Source organism: Vidua chalybeata, chromosome Z (assembly GCF_026979565.1).
Source record: "Vidua chalybeata isolate OUT-0048 chromosome Z, bVidCha1 merged haplotype, whole genome shotgun sequence".
In the NCBI taxonomy this organism is placed as follows: Eukaryota; Metazoa; Chordata; class Aves; order Passeriformes; family Viduidae; genus Vidua; species Vidua chalybeata.
This window is the reverse complement of record NC_071570.1, coordinates 26,158,085-26,181,627: the sequence shown is the minus strand read 5'-3', so window position 1 is coordinate 26,181,627 and position 23,543 is coordinate 26,158,085. Positions and strand designations below refer to the sequence as shown.

At 36.9% G+C, this 23,543-nt stretch overlaps 1 protein-coding gene across 6 annotated transcripts in view; it reads left to right on the top strand.

The window, feature by feature from the left end:
- The window catches only part of ANKRD31 (ankyrin repeat domain 31), a 64,493-nt gene extending 41,691 nt beyond the window's left edge, over positions 1–22,802 (top strand). For 4 of the 6 annotated variants that reach the window (XM_053931685.1, XM_053931684.1, XM_053931683.1 and 1 more), the window contains 4 exons: positions 3,318–4,365; positions 7,616–7,756; positions 8,349–8,445; positions 21,343–22,802. In XM_053931685.1, the coding sequence (XP_053787660.1) occupies positions 3,318–4,365; positions 7,616–7,756; positions 8,349–8,445; positions 21,343–21,494 (1,438 nt within the window). In that variant the 3' untranslated portion in view covers positions 21,495–22,802. Of the gene's footprint in view, positions 1–3,317; positions 4,366–7,615; positions 7,757–8,348; positions 8,446–16,898; positions 16,996–21,342 lie in introns of all 6 variants that reach the window. The other 2 variants (XR_008428511.1, XM_053931688.1) reach the window with 2 other exon arrangements.
- Positions 22,803–23,543: the final 741 nt, after the last annotated feature.

The following is a 23,543-nucleotide window of genomic DNA, read 5'->3' as shown; positions in this document are numbered from 1 at the left end:
TCTGTCCCTGCTCGTCCCCTCACAAGAAGAAGATGTAGACTGCAATGAGGTCTCTCCTCAGTGTCCTCCAGGCTGAACAGACCAGGTGACCTCAGCTGCTCCTCATACAGCTTCCCCTCACAGCCTTTCACCATCCTCATGGCCCTCCTTTGGACACTCTCTAGCCTTACATTAGGCTATTGTGGCACCCAGAACTGCCCCAGCACTTGAGGTGAGGCTGCCCCAGAGCAGAGCACAGCAGGACAATCCCCTCCCTTGCCTGGCTGATGCCCCCAGGACATGACTGGCCCTTCTGGCAGCCAGAGCACTGCTGACTCGTGTTCAACTTGCCATCAACCAGGACCCCCAGGTCTTTTTCCGTGTTGCTGCTCTCCAGCCTCTCATTCTGTCTGTCTGTCCGTACATCCAGGCTTGCGCCATCCCAGGTGCAGGATCCATCACTTTTCCTTATTGAACTTCACATGGTTGGTGATTGCCTAGTCCTTTGATTTGTTGAGGTCTGCAGGGACCTCTGTGCTCTTAAGGGAGTCAACAACTCCTCCCAGTTTTGTATTGTTAGTGAACTTGCCTAGTATCCCTTCCAGTTCTGCATCCAAGTTATTAGTGGAGATGAAGTGAAGATGTGAAGATGTTGAAGAGCACAGAGCCCTGTGGCAGGTCACCAGCCTGATGTCACCCCATTCACTAGAAGCCTCTGAGCCTGACCTGTGAGTCATTTGTTCACCCATCATGTGATGTGTTTATCTGGACATTTTGTCCAGAAGGATCCTGTGAGAGATGGTATCAAAAGTTTTACTGAAATCCAAGAAGATTACATCACCTGGCTTCCCTTGATCAGCTAGGTGAGTTACCTTGTTTTCAAAGGAAGTCAGGTTTGATAAGCAGGACTTTTCCCGTCATGGAGCCATGATACCTAAGCAGAAATTAGGAAATGGGGGTACTGAGCAATTACATTAGTTTTGCAGTATCATGAGGGAAAGTAATAGCAACTCAAGACACTACTTGGAGTGTCCCTGACTCTGATTTGTTTCTTCAGCACTCCTCGGTTAGGAATGTTCAGCCAATGGCCAAAAAAAGCCGTTTAAAGAAATGGCTTGAAGCATGCTTGCAGACATTCAATTTTTGTGAGAACAATTAAAATGTCAGCTAGGATTGCTCATCTTAGTGTGAGCATGGACTGTGTGAATTAGCAGCTTCATGATGCTAGCTCTCACAAGGCCCCTTTTTACTTCCTTATGAGAAGCACTCAAGGGTGGTCATGTGGTGAGTGCTCACCTAACAATGTAGCATCCTATTCAACAGATGCTTCTAGGCCAGCTGATGAGGATGTTTCCATTCTTGCTTTTGTGGGCAGGATTTGGTTGGTCATGTAAAAGCAGCAGCATAAAGCTTTCAGGCAGTCCCATGGCAAAATACAAAGGCTGGTTGAGGAAAGAGACTGAAACATTTGTGTCACAAGCCATTTTGCCAGCAATAAAATGTAAGATACACATATTACACAGATTCAAAAAAAAAAAAAAAAAGGATTTTATGAGAAGTTAGAGTCCCAAATCATCCTTGTGAGTAAAATACTGACTGAGTTAAGAACCAAGGACAGTAAAATTAATAGCTACACAAACTTACCTGTTTTCTATGAGACTATGTTCCAGAGTGAAGTGATAAATATTTCTGGGTATTGCAGATATCCTATCCATATTGCAGCTAATGTAACAGCCATCCGTCAATAGTAATGAGATATATTCCAAATCACATTATATTTACTTTTTATTATTTATATAGTCAACATCTTATTTTTAATTAATTGGCTTATAACTTTGTCACACAAGCCATAGAAGATCAGGAGGCATCATCGCATTTTCCATCTTCCTGTTGTTCAGTTAGTTGGCCCAGACAGAGGTACTACTTACATTGTTCCTTTTCTGTACTTAGATATAGGTACTAGCACCTTCTGTACTAAGGTACTAAGATATATCTTTTACCTGAGAAAAATTAACAAAAAAGAAGTATTATATTTGTTAGTGGCTGTAAGTTACTTTGTCATTTTAGTCACACTGTCCTTGCCTCTTCAGTTGCATCTTCTTCTGTACTTGTACAGCAATAAAGTAACAAAACTTCCCAGAGCAAAAAGTGCTAGAAAAGTGTGTGGAAGCCTCACTGGCCTGTGTAAAAGCCCATCGTTGTCATGGATTACTCAGTGATTGACTGTATGCTGATATGTTGATGGTACATGTATTCCAAACACATGAGATACCAAGCAGTATCACAGTACAGACAACAATACTGTCAAGATGTGTTTGTTCTGTCCTTGTTCTGAGCCATCTAGTCTTAGTGTGCTTTTGTCATCCCCTCAACAGTCTCTTTTGAGACTGATGTGGTATTACCTGGCATGGCATTTCTGCAGTGGGTGGCCTGAAAAGCAAACCATACTGCAGTTCCATTTCCCACAACTTGTGTTACTTCTCTATCTTCCCAAAATGATGCTAGAGTTGTAGTAATGCCACTAATCCCATGAAGGGTAATTAGGAGAAAATAGTGTTATGCTGAGTTGATGGCTCTTGTACCAAAGAAAGTGGGGTAAATAAAGAATTCCCTTCCAGCAGAAAGGAGGTAAAGTCCCCCAGGGAAGGGGTCTCACAGGAAGGAGGCTCACTCTGGGAGCAGGGTCTGATGAAGGTACAGCATTCCTAGATTATGCAGGCAACATCCTAAACTGTTCTGTCCTCTTTACTTAAAAGTCATGTGGCATTGTTACAATGGTAGCTTTATGAAATCTTTTGTTGTGTACAAAAGATTTTATAAAATAATCCTTATAGTATGATCCTTATTGTATGATAAAATAATCCTTATAGTATGATCCTTCAGGAGCTCATCCTGAACTCATTTTAAAAGGCTCCAAAGTAGACCTTTGAGACATGGGATTCAATGTGCTACTATGATATGTGGTAATAAAAGAGAAGTTGGTGATACTACAGGCTCAGTTTTGATTCTTTGAATTAAAGGTGGTATGGGAGTATAAATCCTGTGAATTAAGGAATGGTATAGCAAGGCTATTTCTGAAGTTTTGATGAATAACATTCTAATTCTAAGCGATTCCCACCTGCATCTTAATTCTGTATCCTGCTATGGGATTCTGCACTTTGTTGTTCATAAACCTGGGATTTCAACATTAAACTTCATATATGATAAAAATATTGTTCAAATTTTAAACGTTGGCAGATTTTAAATGTTGAAACATGTTCTTTGTGAGTTATGTCTATTAACTGTTTTAATTTTGTATTTACAGTAACTTCAATGTCTTTATTTTTTATTTTCTATAGGGCTTCAGTGGAATCATTTAAAAAAGGTGCGCTAAGGAAACAATTAGTTAACCTTGCTTCTAGGCAAAAGAGCCTGTTGACTGTTGCCCAAAACCAGGAAAAATTAGTGCAGAAAGTAAAAAATTACAGAAAAACAAGGCAAATGTTCAATTCATCATCAGATAAGCAAATCTCAAACATAGTTACTTTTCATGGAAGCGATACAAGACAAAGTTTAACTTCTAATGAAATCATGTGTCCTAACACAGTAACATTTAGCATGGGGCTTGGTGCTAGCCCACCTAATGGAAACAGAGTAGAAGCACATCTCTCTTTAGAAAATAGATTTTCAGCTCAGGAATGCATCCAGCATCCACACATCTGCTTGGATGAGAAAGGAGCAAATAAAGAAGCAATTACAAGCAAGGAGGCTTCTGATCGTGCTTTGGCATCTGAAAACAGAGTAAGAGAATATGCCTTTGACATGTCAAAGCTGACAAATGTTGCAGAAGTGATGACATTGCCTTCAGAACCTACTATTTCCACAGCTAAAACAAAGTGCTCACAGCAAAAAGACATCGATTGTGTAGCAATTGTAGGGCAAAGAAACAGGTCTTTAAATCCCACTTCAATGACCAACACACTAAATGTTGTAGAAGCCCAAAGCACTGTTGTCAGTAAGAATGTCTATCAGACAACCAATGACTGCAAGCAGGTTCTTTCACATGAGGATCTGCACAGATATGTGAATAAGAAAGAAGCTTTCCAGCAGCAACTGCAGCAAGAAATTTTATTAGCATCTACAAATTACTCTAATACTTTGCAGCAAATGGTCTTTCAGAGTAGTGAGAATTCATTTAATGCCAACCTGATGCTTACTAATCTTTCCTCAAATACAGACTCTCCAGCAAATACCAGTGAGAAATCTTCACAGAGTTATGGTAATCAGGAATGGGAACAAAAACAAGTGAGATATGGATGGAAGAGTAAGAAAAAGCATCAGTTGATAGATCTGCTTGAATTGGGAAGAATAAAGCCTGGGGAAAATGTTTTGGAATTCAAACTGCAGGTAATTGTTGAGAAATAATAATAGTAATAATATTAATATTAGTGGATAATGAAAATACCCCACACACTAAAACGGGAAGCAGCAGTTCTCATGCTTTAGTGTGCATCTTCAGCACTTACTAGTGAATATTTTTAGTCATTGGTTATAGATAACTGTTCATGAGTTTAAAAGGAAAATTATATGGATGAAGTCTTCTGTCAGCCCATAATTTTAAAACCCAGAATATTGCATAGGTAAAATTTGTGTTTAACTTTGCATTACCAGTTTGCTAATATTTCTTATCGCTATAACCAGAGTGGAATCTTTGGCTGATGTACATTGTGTAATACCTGATTTTCATACTGGAAGGAGCAGGAATGTAATCGTTGTTATGACTTAATGTCATTCTTGGAAACAACTGTCAAGTCCCAAATAAAAAATGTGACATCAAAGATTTTGTAGTCCTGTAACATGCAAAATTTCATGCTTACACGCTTGCTGATTCTATAAGCATACAGTATGGTACGAACCATATTTGGAAAAAAGAGAAAACCCTCTTTTTTAATACAAAAGCATTTCCCTGTCCCTCAAAATAAAGAGCAGATTTTCACAGCAGCTGCTAGGGGCCTGGCTTAGTATTGAGCATATGAGGGAATCATTGACTGAATTCCCAGTCAATGACATGTTAACTAGTGTCATGGTTTGACACTGGCCAAATGCCAGACATTCACAAAAGTCACTCACTTGCTTTCCCCTGCCACAGCTGGGCAGAGGAGAGAGAAAAATTTAATGAAAGCTTCACAAATTTAAATAAGGACCAGGAGAAAACACTTCAAGGGCAAAACAGGCTCAGCTTAGATGCTCAAAGTGAATTTACTGCTAACAAAATCAGAGGAGGATAATGAGAAGTAAAATAAGCCCTTAAAAACACCTTTTTCCCCCAGCCCCTCCTTCCTTCCCACTGACAGCACAGGGAGACAGGGTGGGGATTTTGGTCAGTTCATCACCCAAGGTTTTCTTCTGCTGCTCAGGGAGAGGAATCCTTCCCCTGTGAGGCCGTGGCGTCCCTCCCACAGGACACAGTTCTCTGTGAACTTCCCCAACATGGTTCCAATCTCACAAGCAGCAGTCCTCCCAAAATTGCTGCAACCTGAGTCCCTCCCACAGGCAGACAGTCCTCCCAAAACTGCTGTGGTGTGGTCACTCTTCCACAGGGTGCAGTCCTCCAAGGACAGGCTGCTCCAGCCTGGGAGCAGGGCCCCCTCTCTCCATAGAGTCTCCCACTGGACCACAGCCTCCTCCAGGCATCCACCTGCTCCAGCATGGGCACCTCCCCCATGGGCTGTGGGTGGATCTCTGCATCCCCCATGGATCCCCATGGGCTGCAGGGGCACAGCTGCTTCTCCATGGTCTGCACCACGGTCTGCAGAGGAATCTCGGCTCCAGCACCTGGAGCACCTCCTCCCCTCCTTCTCCACTGGCCTTGGAGTCTCCATGTTGTTTCCCTCACACGTTCTCACCTCCTTCTCTTCTCTAGCTAGGAAAATCTGTGTCACTTTGTTTTGATTTTCTTCTTATATATGTTATCACAGAGGCATTACCAACATCTCTAACTGGTCCAGGTGTGGCCAGCAGCATGTCCATCCTCAGAGCCATCAAGCTCTGCCAGACATGATGGAAGCTTCTGGCAGCTTCTTACAGAAGGCACCTCTGTGGCTCCCCTACTACCAAAAACCAGGCTGTGCAAAACCAACACAGCTAGTTAATTTCCAGGGCAGCATATTGATAAAAATATGAAAAGTTATTTTCAGCCAACTCACCAGTTTAATTAATGTAGAAAGAACTCCTTTTCCTACACCCATGATCTCAGGAATGCTTTTCTGCTGAGAGCTGCCATTTCGTGTGTCTTGTGTTCTGGAACATAGGGTAGTGTAAGTCACAAGGCTGTACATCAGGCCATATGATAGGTATGGAGACATGCTTCTTTTTTTTGAAGAACATGTAATATTTCTTTGAACTGCAAGGTAGCTAAGTGGAAGGATGAAAAATTCAGTATTCCTACTGTAATTTTTCAAGACAGTTGTCTGTGATAGCACATAGATCCTAAGGACTTATAACCCAACACTGCAAGTACTAGTGTTCAGCATGTACAGAAGTCAGTGATCTTTACTAGGATGAAAATGACACTCATTTATGTCTTGGAAGATCGTGCTGTGGAAATTGAAATTGAGAAGCCAGTGTCTGTTGCATTGCAAAGAGATGATCAGTAAATTTCCCTTCTTTACCATTATAGAGATATATTTGATAACAGTATACAGTTGGTACATAGTCCTTACTTAAGGTTAGCTTTGGGCAGGCAGAATGCAATTGTTGAATGCTGTAGACCTAGGTTGTGAAACTGTGAACTTATGAACTCGATTGAGTGCTCATTAAAATATTTGGGTTAATTGTCTTAATTTAATTCTTAAAGCAGCCCCAAGCCAGTGGATATGGTAGGAGTAGGAGATGGTTCAGTATTTTCTGGTGCATCATTCTGTTACTTGGATTGTTTAACCTTATGAATGATACGTGACCTTACTAAGTTCTAACAGAGTTGATCAAGAACTAATTGTTGCATTATTTAGCTGTGTTAGTCAACTGAGGCCAATATGACAAAACCATGACTTACTCAACTATAAACAGCTATAACTTGTGCTTCTGGAGAGGTGTAAATGTTTGCAGAACTGGGCTGTATTAACATTATGAAAGAGGCATTAACAATAAGTTCATTCATACTTAATTTTGCATAAGGTTAGGTTAGGTTGTTAGGTTCCTCCTAAGACATGTAAGTGATATCCCTTGATATAAGCAAAATTTTTGTGCAAATATGTTTCATGTTGGACTGGTTGCTGAAACTGCACTCTGACATACATGTACCTCGTATAGCAGTTTCTTGTTGCACAGATTTGCCTCGTGTAAGTGCCTGAGTTAACTGTTGCACATTAATTTACTCAAAAAGCCTTGTTATGTGTAAGAGGAACTAAGATACAAATACAGTTCTGACAAACACACATAGGGAGATTTGTCCTCTGATTGGCTAAAGCATCTTATTCTGGTGGGATAAATCATCTTATTTTATACAGTTTTTGATAGTTGCATTAGATTACTTAACATTTTTTCAGAGAAAAACAGAATTAGCTGCAACTTTTCAGCTATATTGTTCTTTGGCATTTTTCATGTTTCAAAGATCTTATATTTGTTAATTTATGAATTGAATTTTTTTTTTTTTTAGGAATTTAGTCATAAAGCTACACTCTTGAAGAATGGCAAGATCAGAACCAGTAAAGGACAAATACTACAGAATCCAGTTCAGTGGGTTAAAGATCTACTAGGAAGTGATATTTCTGTGACATGGAAGTATGTGTGGAATAAGGTAGGCCTGATATGATTCCTGAAGTTAGCAATAATGAATGGCTGTAACAAGTTTCACTAATCTAGATCTCCTTACTGTTATTAAAGCAAAAAAGGGTACAAATCTGAATTTTAAATATCTTGTCACTTTTAATAATTGAGCAGCAAAGAGAGCTCAGTTATTAAAATGAGCTGTAGCTACATAGCTGTATAGTGATGAACTCGCCATGAATGTTGAAAGAGTGTGGAATGCTCACACTGTAAGCTAAAAGGGATTTGAAAGAGTAGCTTTAAAGATGATTGACTGATAGAGAAAACTGAAAGGTAGTTTGAATAAAAAGGAGCAAACTTACTGAAATATCAGGGTGTCATGCATGACTTGCAAACACACTGGCAAAGTTTAAAGGGCATTACAGATGGGCTGTATTATGCTTGGGTTAGAATTCAAATTAGCTTAATTTCTTCTTGATCTTGACAGATACAGATTAGGCTTACAAGTGCATAAACTCAGTTGTAAAAGAAAAGTGAAGTTTCTACACCTATCAAAAAAAAAAAAAAACAAACCGAAATACTAATTAAAACAATCAGTTATCCATCTAGATTTCTTTTTACAGGTTACATATCTTGGGACAGAACTGTCAAAATTTAGTGTTGGTGAAGTGTCAGTTTCCACTTACCTAGAGTTACCAACACAGGAAGGAAACCCTTTGGGTATGTACCACTTAAAATCTAATATTCTTCATAACTGAAAGCAGCAGAAAGTGATTTCTAAAGAATTTAATGCTCAAAATGCCTCTATTGCTTTCTGATTTTTTTCTGGGGTATATGGTTGTCACTGATCTTGATCTTGAAATGTAAATAGTGCCAGAACTTGTACATGAAGTCTAAAAAAGTACACTTCTTCCATAAATTTGTTGTGTGAAGAGAATAGTTACTAATGATTTGGTTGCTATGTAAAAAAAACATGTAACACTATATATTAGAATATTTATTATTAAGTGAAGTTTCGAGTAAGCTGTTTCAATATTTTTTTATTCTATTGCCCAAGCAACACTAATAACTAGGAGGACACTTAATTCTCTAGAAATAAAAAGTCAAAAGAAAAAAAGTATGTTGATACTGAACAAAATGACACTGAACAATTTTTTCAGAACTGCTTAGCAAACTTAAGAACTTCAGTCTAATTTTGATAAGCAATGTATTATCAGGGAAACACAAGTGACTTTGACAGACAGTTGTACTTGGAGGCCATAAAGCTTTTGGACTTTTGGATTGGTTCTGTTAATTTGATAAGACACTGCACTTCATGTGAACTGGGATACCAGGGTTCATCTGTTTTTAACATACTCAAAGTAAATTTAAAGATAATAGTTCAATAGAACTAACTTGATATTCAAATTACTGTGTTCTACTGGTATTTGCTTCAGGCTAAGAGCTTCCAGATTATGAGTTTATTTTTCCTTTCTTCAGTAACTTCAGTTTATACCAGGTGTAAGTGACTCAGATCTGGATTTAGTTTCCAACCTTTTTGATAGGCCCTTGAAGATTTCACTAGTTCTTCTGAATTGTTTGTATTGTAAAAAATTTGTGATAAACATTGTAACTTCCAGAACAGAGAAATTGATTTATTCAAAAACTATTCTTGACAAACAAAAATCAGTCTGAAGATCAGCAAGTGTTCTTCCCAAGTAGTCCAGGGTCATCTGGAAAAGAGTATTTAAGGAAGTTTTTTTGTGATATGTGATTTAAGATGACAGTAACCACTGCCTAGCTATTAGTCTTAGGTGAGAAGCTGAGGGAGGGAAAATCAACGTGTTCTCAGCTTCAGTTCCATTTCAGATACTATATGGCCAGATATGTAGGACATTAAACAGTGCCTTAAATTGTTTCAGAAGAGGATTAATCTGCATTGTTGTTTTGTGAGTACAGTTCTGGTCATTGGACTACCCTCAAATGGTTTCCAAGCTCAGTTCATGAGTTAGCTTGTTCCAAGTACTTTTTCCAACAGGTACTTTGACTGCAGCCAACCTGCTCAAAAGCAGAGGAAAGTTTGCTGGTGTGGATGTGAACTGTTCTGTACCGCTTACCTGGAGACATTCCCAGGCACTCTTTTATCCTTCTAATATACTTATAGCCTGTGTGTATTATATAGTAGAAGTATTTTCTGCTTTTCAGAGAACCAAACTTCTTTTTTTCTTTCTGTATTAATGATTTTTTTTTTCTGTGCGTCCCAGAACATTGTTAAAAAAGAAGACTGGGGCCTGGGAATGTGAGCAATTTTGGAGGAGAATGCTATTATTTTTAATACCCCTCCCTCACTCTCCTTGTAGCTTCCCATACCTTGGCCCAGTGTTCATTGACCTACTGTGTGAAGAGCATAAGTGGGAAGAAAATGATACAAGCAGTGGCTACACCTAGCCATCTTGTAATAGAAAGAAGCAGCTACCAATGAACTTTTGGTAAAGCCCAGTTTAGGAAGCATGTCCTAGGAACCTCTACCAAATCAAGGTCCCTTGGCAAGAACAGAAGGAGCTGCTGTTCTGTAGTGGCTAACATAAGAAATGATAAAGTTTTTCATCTTGGTTGAGATTCATAAGGTGCTTCAACATTTATATAGCATCAGACTTCTAGTACCTTAGGGGTGTTAGTCCAAAAAACTTGAAGAGCCCATGAAGTAAAGCAGTTCCAGACCAATGCATGTATTTAATAGAAGCATTAGAAATTGCCATTTTGGAATTGGCCATCTAAATCCTAACTAAATTTCAGTGTAGGTATCTTCTTTCAGTCTGACTCTTCAGTCTCTCCTAGAATCATGCTAGCAGAAAGCAAGAATTACTGTATTCAAGCCTGAGTGAAATGTAAACATTAAGCAAATAAACAGTACTTTTAGACTATCTGTATACAGGAAAACAGAAGAAACAGTTATTATATGGCTTAGAATTTTTCTGTACTTTCTGATACTTGTCATACTGTTTGTTAAAAATGACCAAGAATAACACAAGTTACAAACACAAGTTGTGGGTGCTGTGTGCTGAAGGAGAAACAGCTGTTGCCAGGGAATTTATGAGTAAGTGTTTTTTTAGCAGTCTAGAAAACCTAATGGTGGATGTAAAGGTTATACAAGAGATATCAAAGGAGAAAGAAAAAGAGGTGGCATGGAATTGATTTGTGTGTGGGAGGGAAGGAGTGCTGGGGAAAAATGATGATGCTCCTGAGGGTTTAGATTGATATAAATGACCCAATAGCAATGTTTTTCAGAGCTCAATATGGTTGACTCTCCTGTGTCCAAAGTAGAAACATTTTGCTATTTTGGTGTAGTTAACAAAATAACTTCATATCATTTTGAGTACTCAGTTAAATGTCTCAAAAAAAATAATAGCATGGAGGAATGTCTTCTGGATTTAGATGGAGAAATATGATACATTGCTAAATGTATAGCACTTGGTGCTATAGTCCAGTTGAGGTGTCAGGGCATAGGTTGGACTTGATGATCTTAGAGGTCTCTTCCAACCTCATTATTCTCTGATTCTGTGATTCTGTAAATAATCTTGAGTAATCTAATTTAAAGGGTGGTGTGGAAATGCTTCTGAAAATACTCTGACCTTTGTGTAGCTGACCAAGCTTGTAACTTTGTGTTTTCAGTATTGCATTTTTACATTGATTGCACATTAAATCCTATCTGTAATACGTGTATGATTTGAACAGTGCCTATCGTACTTAATTTGGTATTTTTGCCACTACTGCCTGTGATTACACTACAGAGGGATGACCCTGACTCACCACAGTGCAAAGTTAGAGTCATCAGCTCAAACCCCAGTGCCAGATAACAGTGCTGAGCCAGGTCTGCTGTGAGAGGCAGTAAGACAGAAAACAGAAGTGAATCTAGTCTTCTTAATGCTTCTGTACATAAATCCTACAGTTACCTTGCAAAGAATTAAGCTGAGAAACTTCTGCAGAAAATGCTTTTTTTTTTTTTTTTTTTAATAGAAGCAAACAGGCTTAGTATCTTAAATGAGAGGGTAGAAAATTTGGAGGAAGGTGGTCTTTAAAGTTACAGAAAAATAGATTGTCTAGTACATTTATTTATATAAAAAAACCCATATTGAACTGCTCTTTGATATTAATTGAAAAGTAACAAAGACAATGGTTTATAGGAGTTATGTATCTCTGCTGAACAGATGAACAGCCACATTGACATTTTCTCAAATATGCCTACTATTTGTATTCTACTTGCCAAAATAATAGTCTTGTAGCATATATGGTCATTGTTACCCTACCATCTAGTGCTCAGTCCTGAATCAAAACAGTTACAGCAAGAGTGTAGAGTAATACTGTAGCAAAAGTAACCATTAATGGACAGAGGAGATAATTCAAAATTAAAGATACATGTTATAATAAAATTTGATAAACTGTAAATTTACAGGAATGTTGTTACGTAACTAAATTTTTGTTCATACCTACTATATTTACTCTATGAATTGAAGAAAAAAAGCTGCTGAACATGCAGTATATTATGTAAAAATTCATCCACCATCTCAGTTTTGACATCTCTGCCTTGTGGATCTCATATCTTTTGTGTAGAGGTCTGAATAGAAGCTTCTCAAGTTTCACAGTCTGATCAAATTTTTTAAAATAAACTGTAAAAAGAAAACTCCTATTTCAGAAGGAAATTCCTTTGCAAGCATCTCAGTATGTCCTTCAATAAGTCTCTTAAATGAAATTTTGTAAGCACTACGAGAAGGCCCACAGATGGACTTACTGCATTGGTTTGCCCTCTAGTTCTGTTTCCAAAGAACTAGGCACATACGAAATGCCACCGCTGTTTTACTTTGTGCTAAATAAAATCTGAATGTAAAGCTCAGCTGTATAAGTTTGCTTTAAACTAGTTTACTTTGTGGGCTTTACTAGTCCTGGAAAATGATAGAAGGATAATTAATTTTCGTTTTCTTGATAGTCAGTTATCCTGTCTTGTACACCAGTACAAAGTTGTGATGCTGAAATGGCTGACTTTACAGGAGAGTATTTAAATCCATGTGAATCATTCCAGTTAAATGAAACTTAGCTATTATATGTATCAGTACCTAAACAAGTGTAAAATCAAGCTACTAGAAAACACAGCATGTGCATATTTGCAACAGTCTTCCATTATACTTGTAAACTTTTCAAGATAGGGATCTCATATCCATATTTGAACTGTTAAAATACTTCGTAACATAATCCAAACAACAAATCTAGCCCATTGTAAAATAATATATTTTGTGCTGTACTGTACTCTGCATCAGAACCCTGGTTCTGGTTAGGCTCAGACATTTACGTCAGAAACTACTTTCACTAGAAAACTTTACTATTCTCTTCTTCATATTTTTGAAGGAAAGTGGGAAAAGATGATGAATAACATTAGTGATTCAAAAGTCAAGATGTAAACTGAGAACCCCAAGTTTATTATTTCTAAGAAAAATAAGCATGGCTTAAGGAACTTGATTCTGTATATCTGAATTTTTCGGATTGGGTATTGTTGAAGTAGTAGCTTATCATACTATTAATAATGGCAACAGTGATGTGAAAGAGAAGTACTTGAAATATTTAATAACCCCCAGCAAATAAACCATATACAAATAAAAAACAAAACCCTGAGATCTCATATATATTTTTTCTTCTTATCCATAGTAGAATATTCTTCAACTACATTATGTCCCCATTTATATGACTCTAAAAGACAGGGATATTAACTATATACTTTGTATTTTGTACTTGGGAAGAAAAGTGAGATTGCAGACAAAAATGTCTATACATAATATTTTCCAGTCTCGAGGTATTTCAAGGTGCACTGTTCTCTCTTCTTTATGGCTTACAGACAAAATACTTGAAAGTACTTTTTAGTACTGTAAAGTTCCAGGCATTTGCTTTATGTGCTTACATGCTTTACAAAGAAGTGCACAGTTCTGTCTGCAGAATTTACAAAGCAGTATTTTCCAGTAACTGCATACCTTGGCTGAGGCTTAGGCTTCCTTCATCTTGCTTTCAAAATCCTCTACCTGCTGTTATTTGACTGTCAGCAGGGTAGAAGGTAAAATGTCACATGATTGATTCAGATTTAAGCTATGTGGCCAGCAAGAGCCAAACAAAAATCACTTTTCATAGAGCCAAAAATTGTGGATAGGCAGAGGGGGATGGCAGAAGAAATAACTATCAGGGACTGTATGACATGGAAACCATTTCTAATGTCTGTATTTCTTATGTGTAAGCCATATTTTTCTGAAATTGGAAAATTACTTCAGAAGAAACCAGATGATACTGTGATTGCACAGAATCATAGGCTAACATAGGTTCAGTGGGACCTTTGGAGGTCTTCAGTCCAACCTTCTGGTCAAAGTAGGACCAGTTTCCAAAATTAGATAAGGTTTCTTGATGCCTTGTCAAAGCAAATTCTGCATATTTTCAGGGTTGGGTATTCCTATGCTTAACCATGCTCAGGATGAATTTTTCCCCAATATCTAGTTGGAAACTTGCTTGTTAAAACTTTTGCCCCTTTTTTTTTGATACAGAAACTCTGTTCCCCTAAGAAGTCCAGCTAAGAGTGCTTAAAACTGACTCCTACTTGAGTGCGTTGGACATTGGCTTTCTGACCTTTTTACTTTGTGAAACAAGTGGTAAAAGAATCCTTTGATAACAGATCCATCTTCTTAATCAGGTGCACTATAGCATTTTCATCTGCTTTGGTGGTCCTGTGGAGACTGAGAGAAGACTGAGACAAAAGAACTGTTGTAGATTATCTTCCTGGAATAAGTCTTTCCTTGTCTTACTTATGAAAGCAAAAGCAAGGCAATGTGAGACACATCAGCCTTCAAGAGGCACTGGCTTCTGCCTGCTGCTTTGCTTTAGACAGACAAGAGACTATTTTGACATCACATTGGTAATATGAGGTGAAAATATTTAGGAGATTACCTGATGATTGTATCTTGGGAAGTGTTCAAATTTTATCATTTTTTATCTGGTTGGTGTTTTTTTCAGGAATCACTTTTAACAAAGTTACAACAAAGCTTTTAAATAGAACAATTCATTCTTTCAATCCCCATGTTGTAATAGTGTAGGAGAAGGCTCTAGAGGTTGTTCTGGGGTTGTACATAAAGCTCAAAAAAAACAGCCACTGTAGATTTTGCCAGTGCATGAAAAACAGGAGCTGTTAGTTTTTCAAAGGGCTGTTCTGACCTGAAATGAAACTAGATTTATAACTTGTCTTCTGTTTGTTCCAATCTGCATTTCAGTCTGCTGGGTTTTAATTACCCAAGTTTGGAGCTGGACCTTTTAATGCACTATCTTGGCACATTAATTTCAGGTTTTCTAAAATGGTTAGAAATAATTTTAAAGAACCATTTTCATTTCAAGTGAGTATACAAGTGAATCATTATATAATTAAGTCTACAACAATAACATAATAGGTTAAAAAGAAAGAAATGTATGTTGGGAACCTACACCCTCCTAGTAAGACAAGAAATAGTCTCCTACCATTATTTTTAAAGCAATCTTTGGGTCTTTTAAGAACAGATACTAGTATATGCTCTTGTGGATGTTGAGCTCAAAACCATTAATATTGATATTTAAATACAGTGATGGACCTTAATTGAGAAACTGAAAGGTCATCTGGACAGCTGTGTAAAAATATTTTTTTAATAGAAAATATTTTTTAATAATAAAAATGGAACCAGACATTCTGTTTTATTCTGGAAGTACTTATTTTTTATTTTATTTATTTACAAATTCAGTCTTGAAGATAGATTCTGTTATGGGAGGATGTGCACAATTCTCAATATTGGCTTGTATATCAATTATACTTCTCTCACCTTTTGGGGATAAAATAATTCTACATCTATAGCAAAAAAGAGCTACTAAGATTTAAATTGTCATTTTGTTTCTCTGAGGGACTATTGAAACATTGCTGGATTTCTACAGTACATTGGTGGACTTAACTTTGCCACATTGTTAAATGAATAATGTAACAATATCTTGATCCACCAATCCAAGGTACCAGAAAAATAATAATTCAGAATATGTCACATAATAAATATTTGTTACTGTGTAACAGCCATATACCCCAGGATATGTAGGAGCGATAACAGGTACTATATAAAATCATGATGTAGGCAGAAGGTTAATGGAAAATAATATATTCGTATCACTTACGTGGGTAATGCTCTAAAAAAGCCTGTAAAGCAATATTTCTATTGTACATTTTTCAGACAATTAGAAACAGATGAACTATTAACCGTGTGTCTTGAAAAAGCATAGCATGTTTAGGTTCATTTGTGGGAATAATACTTTCTACCATATGAAACATAAAGTAATATAAGAATTCAGTGTAAGCCTTGAAACTGATGCTTTAGAATAAAAGGCATGAATACTTAGTTTCTAATCATACCTGCAAGTCCTTTTACTATGCAGACACAGTGCAACAAGAAAGATCACTGTTATGGAGTAGTTCGAAAGAAGAATGATTCTAAACACCTATTATTTTTTTCTGCTTTATGACATTGCTTTTACCAGTGTCACTGGATACATAAAGAGACCTTGAACTTCTGAGGAACTTCCTTTATTGAGTGAAGAAAGACATGTTTCTTTCTCAAATATACAATTTTATCTAGAAGGAATGGAATAAAATAATGAATTGTGAAAGTATAAATTAATTTCCACATTACTGCTATACAGATTTCAGTTATAGGCAGATGATGGACTGAACCTATAGATCATCCATGATGAGTCATGCCTGATATGTGAAGAAAGAAACCATAGGCTAAGGTACTATCAGGACGAGCTCTATGTCCTTCTGGCACTATTACAGCTGTTCTGTGAATTATCTGGTCATTATAGTACATATAGAAGAAGCTTCCAAACTGAAATTATTTATTTATTATTGTGATGCTATAAATAACCTTTGATTTTTTTTTCAAAGGTCCATAATTACCAATGCAAAAAAAAATGCAGTGTGCATGATTTAGGTCACTTGATAGATTAATTATTGGGGAAAAGGTATTTTCAACAGTGGGATGGAGATGAACACAAAGGATCATAATGCAGTTAGTCAAAATTTCTGCTAGCATGTATCTTGTAGTGGGTGCACACCACTTTAACTTTCGGTGTCTGACTGATATAATTGATCTGTTCATTAGAAGAAGAAGTCTCCTTACTGATTGGTTTGTAAGGACAGAATCTGTGGACTCCAGCATTTACAAGAGAAGAAAAGAATTGACATCTATATCATGTAAAGTGAGTCAAGAACTGTGGGGAGACCTGAAAAAAGTGAATGCATGTAGAGGGAAAAAACTATTAAATTACTGGGAAAACACTATGTTTTGTCAGATAAAGTTCTGCTCTTAAAATGGCAATCTGTCCACACACATCTCTTTTTCCAAAATACCAGGTCTCAACCAGATTTTCTTTCAATTTGATAGATCATGAATACAAATTTTAAAAATCCTGAAGAACACAAAAGGCAGTTACTTGCTTTCACTCAAGCCTCAGGAAAATATTAACTAAAATAAGTTCTTAATGTGTCTGTAACAGAAACCATTGATACATTCTAATCTTAGGATAGAAAAAGAGCTATATGTACCAGGCCATGTGTCTGGGTTAAAGGGAAATAAGGCATAGGAAAGCTTTAGTTTCAGGCTAAACTGGCCAAAAGCTCATATTCCTCTAACTGATATTTCTTCCTCTTCCTTAATAATTGTAGAATATAATGAAATCAGTACCATGTTGAACTGCCCTGGTGAACTTTTCAGCTTAGTTATTAAATTTCAGGTGTTAATCCTGGTTCTAGTGTCCAGGTTCAACGTAATAGGTAATAGGAACACTTAATCTGCAAGAAAAGTTATTTTCAAAATTATCTCTAGCATGGGCAGAATTATTGTGCCTCAATCCAGTAGCAGCCTTTTTTTAAAGATTCATAAGACCCAAAAATGTTGTTTATATGAAGTACTGGCTGTCATTTCTGAGGCCTTACTTGGTCTGAATAGACAATGCCTGTTGGAACCCCTGGGTTGTGACTGATCTTTTCTAAGTTCTTGAGGGCAGTGTGGATAAGGCACAAGAAACTTGAAAGCACTTAAGACAGATTTTTGTTCTATTAATATTCTGCTATGGCAGTTTAGATTCAATGCTGTCACCTTTTAAGTGTGTTGTCCTTAGATCTTCTCTTTGCTTACACATTTATAGCCTGTGTCTAGGCTAGCTGTGCTGAACCAGATCCTTTTGAATCAGAAGAATAAAATCTCCTGTGGCTTTGCCAGATACTGCAAATCAGTTCATCTTTCCCTCAGATCTGATAATCATCATTACCTATTTTATAGAAGCTTTTAAACTGTATTTACTAATGCTTGTAAATTTACTCAAATATTTTGCCTAAACTACTAGAGCATTTAAATTCTTTTACAGATAATTTACATCAGTAAGATAATTGTAAAATACGTAACCCAGTTTTTGGGTACTTCCTTGCTTGGGAAAAATAAGGTAGATATTAGTGGGATTTTTAAGGCCTCATCTTTCAGGAGCCATTTTAATGATCAGAAAATGGTGACTCTGCACTGAAGTGACAATCTTCTCTTCACTGACTAACGTTTATGCAGCTGGAGATTATATTCTGACATTCAAGTAGTTGCACCATTAATGGAAATTCTCCTTAAGTACAATTTTCAGATTCTTAGCAGCCACAGCGGACAAGGACTGGTAGAGATGCAACAAAATGGAAACACAAGTTGAAAATATTTAGAGTGGTTTCAAAACTCTGAGTCTAAAATAGATGCCTTGAAAGACAGAAGGAATGTTGATAAGCAGGATGGAAAAGCTATCAAGAGACAATATGTTTTCCCCATACTTATGAAAAAAAAACCCCTCATTCTGATATTAATACTTTATCTTACTGTTTATGAAGATGATAGAAGACTGACAGAATAGGACAGCAAGGGTGGAAAAGCAGAGAAAGGTCCTGTTTGTGTGTCTAAATTTACTGAGTTTGCTTCTATACCCAAGGCACTGAGTTTTGGATAACAGTATAGGAATCTTTCTTGGCTGCTTACAGCCTCCAAACTGCCAGTCTTTTTTAAGGGGATTAGAGTTAACAGTCAGGAAAGTGCAGGAAGAAAACATCAAAGTGTGTATCAGAAGATTAAATATAGTAGCAAAGGGAGAGAGAAAGGGGAGAAAGACTTGAGAAAGAAAAATGCAAAGGAAAAAAATCATTGTTGTCAGAGGAAAAAATACAGGGATCAAAATACTGATTCATACCTACTGGGGAAAATTACTGTCTGTGGATATAGAAACTTTTTAATAAAACAACTGGTGTCAGAACTGAGAAAGGTGGCTTTAGGATGTATAAATTACTGTGGTTTTGCTAGATGTTGACTGTTACCTAAAATTACTGAGAAGTGGAGAATATAGAGATTAGATATGTTAATTATTCACTTAGGTAAAGTACTTATGGTGGAATTGTGATGTTTAGTTGACAAAATCTTAATCCAATAAGTAAAACAAATTTGACACAAAGGAATCAACAAAGAAAGCTGTTAGCTGCTGCTGAAAAAGGCAACTTCAATATATGTATTTGGTCTTATCTCCCTTACACTTCTCATTTGAGTTGAGAATTTTTAGTCAGTAAGTTAAAACATTGCATTACAGAGAAGAGCCTTTCCAAAATAAGAAAATTGCATCTTTCCTCCAATTATGATCTATCAATACAGGATGTTAAATTAGTTTCAGGCTTTGCTAAGAATTTTCCTTCTACTTGCATACAAAATGTGGACATTTCAGAACAAAAAAAAGTATTTTTTCAACAAACTAGAGCAGGTTGAAGTCATGCCTGTCATGACATTGTATACTCAGCATTAATGAAAATGTTTCATCTCAGTTTCTGCCAGTGTATTTTCTTTTTAAAAAATCCCAGGCATACTTTAAGATCATTTTTACCTGATGTTGTCTTTAAAAAAACTATTTTGTGATTTTTTAATCCAAGCATTCCTTGTGCCCTTTAAAACATCACTTCTAAATGGGTGTGTAAGTTGCCTTTTTCTGGTGTGACTGACTGCTGCTTCATAAGTGTGAGACGTGTTGTGATGTAACTTTCCGCGTGGGTCTTGTGTGCAGCCTGCCCATCTTTGTTGCAGTCAGTGATACTTAAATATATTACAGACATCAGATCATACATTTTGTTCCATTATGTACTGTGTTATGTGTACTGAACATGCACCGAGCTTGTAAGACACACAAGACTCTATTTGCACCTCTGAACACCAACCTCTCTCTTCTAGTAGCAATTTGCTACTTTGCTGGCTTTGGTTCCACTTTCCGGAACTCAGGAAGTGGCAGGGAAATCACCACAGAGACATGGAATTAAAGGGTCTAGCACCTGCATTATAGCACAGTTTGTTTTAGCACTGGCACCATTCATATTGTCCATTCAATGAGTATATTTTGCTTCTTAGAATCGGTGTAGGTGACAGAAATTAAAAGTGGTGGTAACAAAGAAAGACTCTTGGGACGGCATATGATTGCCCAGTAGTAAGTACAAGCTAAATGGCCAACTGATGTCACTTCAGACTTGTTTTCTCTGCATTTTGACAAGGATTTATCTTGACTGATCTAATAATCCTGAAATATGTATCCTGATTTGCTTCTTGAGGACACTTGAATGTTGTTTGGACACAATATTTTGTTGTTTTGGTTTTGTTGTTGGTTTTTGTTGTTTTTTTTTTTTTTAAACAGAAACCATCTCCACTTTCATGAGAGTTCCCTCTTTTGACACCATCTGCTATGCGTGACAATTCTGCCCTCACTGGCAGTTTTCTGTGTTGGGCTGGTTGTGGCAGCTCAGTAGCTGTGTTACTTTGTGCAAGGATACTGAAGGGAGAAAGTGGGAATGAAAGATGTATGAAAACAAGTAACTGAAATCTGAAATCCCAAGTGCCTTTTGGAATCTATGCTGTTATGGATCAATGTCTTCCAATATTTTTTACTGGTGGATCTTTACCATGTTACTTTGTTACTGATTTTTAACAGTGACAAAAGTTCAGCTTCTCCTGTACTGACAAAAGTGCTTTAAATTTATGCATTGCAATAGTTAATTCGGTCCAGCAGATACTCAAATATTGAAAATACCTATAGTTCAGTCCTGCAATTTCTTCTGTACAGGTCTACACTTTTGTTTTTATAAAGTTGTTTCAGGACAGGCTTTCTCTGTGAGAGAGATTCTGTATTTTGGGAAAGTACATTGAACATGCCTCTTTGTAGACATAATACATGAAATTCAACAGTACTGAAGAACAACTGCATTTTCCTATTACATAATTGGAAATGTCTGGGATGGCTAGCTTCTTAGGCTGGGCACCAGGAGGTGTAGTGTGGCCCTTGTCTCATTGAAGACTGGGTCTGAATGAGACATATTGGTAAGATGTTGCAAGTCTTACCCCACAAGATTCCTAAGGCACATGACAGATTCTTAGGGATCACTGAGGTTTGCAAGGTTCTGACTAACTACAAAGACCTTTTTAGCTAATAGTGCCAGTTATTGCTTTCCATTAATCTAATTTACATTCTGTAATCATTTGCATTAATTTTCAACAGGCTCTTCTGTCCAGTTCAACTCAGTGGAAAGTCTGACACATTTTCTTCAATTCCATGAGATAGTAATGGCACATAAAGAGGAGTTTCTACCATGCTCTGCAATGGAAAAGCACTGGAGTTTCTACAAAGAATGCAAAGATTTTGGATTCTAAATACTTCTTGAGTGCTAATATGTTTTTCTTTGCCATCGCTTAAAAGTAAACATTTGAGCTTTTAGAACTAAGTACTTTGCTGCTGTCATTTTGATAAATCATTTGTCCAGCACTTGGGATGATGGAAAGTTTGTTTGGTTAAGTGAGGAACAGGGAAGTACTTAGTAGCAGGCAAAGATAACCGTCAATATTTACTCCTGCACTGCAAGATTAAGAAATGGGGAAGTAGATAGGACTTACACACTGATGTTCATTGTGAATTATATTCCAGGCTGATTACTTGGTACAAACTTTTAAGTTTTAATTTAAGATTAAAGTAACTGACTATATTAATGGGGCAGGTTAGGCAAAAAATCAAGATGAACAGCCTTGAAAATCATCATCAGCTTTGCTTTATGTGGCATATATATATATATATATATATATATATATATATACATATATATATATATTTGAGAAGGGGGCAGGTGCTCAGAGAGGTTAAAAGAGGAATCTCAGCTATTGGAAGTGCTCAGGAAAATTCCATTCATGTACCAGCCAAATCTCTCTGATAGGTAGAAAATGTGCTGGCATCTGACAGGAAATGCAATTAGCCTGTTTGTGGAACACAAATTTTTCCAGGTAACAGCCTCTTAGATATTCATCCCAGTCGCTGGGGGATTTCTATTTGTTTCAATTTTACAGTGTTTGAATCTGCTTTAGTAGCATATTTGTAACAGATTTGACTGTTAAGAGTTATCTGCATTCAAGTGATATTTTTGCTCTTTCATTCTTTGGATTGTAAGAAGAGATAGAATAATAGTACCTGCTACTCCTAATGCCAGTGAATAGTATGGGAAGTATCTCCTGTTAATACATAATGTCAGCAAGCTATTTGGATTGTGAAGAACTCTTCTGCAAAGATCTGACTGGTGTCTTAAACAGAAGTTGTTTAGGGAAGTGAGAGGGGTCTGATGTGCAGAGAGCCAGTGCTATGCCCTAGGATGCATGAGCAATCATAGCCCGATGGTCTGTAAGAATAAAGAAATGCCAATGGCTTGGAAGTCAGAAAAGGTAAAAGCTGCTGAGTGACAGATACTTTGTAAAGTCAGTTTCACAAAGAAAGAAAATGGAGTGTTCTCACAAGTGCAGCAGCAAACAAACCTGAAGGCATATTGTTTCAAAGGAAGTGCTCATTCAAATACTGCGCTTTCACTGAGAAGTAAAAGGTATTTGGCTGTTAAAATGACCTCTGAATTACATGTTTGTTTGAAATTTTTTCTTTGTTGCAAGATGTCTAATAAAATTAATGTACAAAACCTGGGAGAATTTGACAGTACTATTTTGGTCTATTATATTAATGTGATTACATGACCTAAGGCAATCCTAAGATACAGTGACAGAAAATTGAATGAGCAAGCTGAGCAAAGAGGTAAAAATGCAAAGTGCTACATGAAGACCACTGCCTCTTACAGATGCTGTAAGTAAGCATACATAGAAAAAAAAGAAAAAAGCCACTGAGGCTTTTTTCAGTTTTTCAATTGTATAGAAGTATCTTGAGAAAGGTATTAACTTGACAACATATGGCTTAATATGACTAATAAATGTAGGATTCTGGTCCCCAAATCTTAAAACTTTTAATATTCTCTAATCTCCCTGCTGGAATCCTTTGATCTTAATGTAAAGATCCATTAAGAGAGAAAAAAACTTAAACCATCATGTTTTCTCTGTTTAAATTTATGCTTTTTAAGTGAACTTGTGCATAAAAATATAAGTGGTTGTCACTGGTCAAAGATGGGCAGCTGTTAGTGATGCTAACTGCAGCAGAGTAACAAAGCTTCTACTCACAAGTGGCAGGTCACCCTCCCAGCCCCTTCTGCTGCTTTCACAATTCAGTTCTTTTATTTAGTAGAGCTCTTCTCCACTCCTAGGCTGTGAATTAGCATTTACTTCATGTGGTGCAGGCTAAAGTAAAAAAGGATATAAAATGCAAATATTAAGACAAAACTCCTGGCATTCTGACTGCTGTTAATATTCACATGGGAAATAAAAGGAGAAAAAGGTGATGCA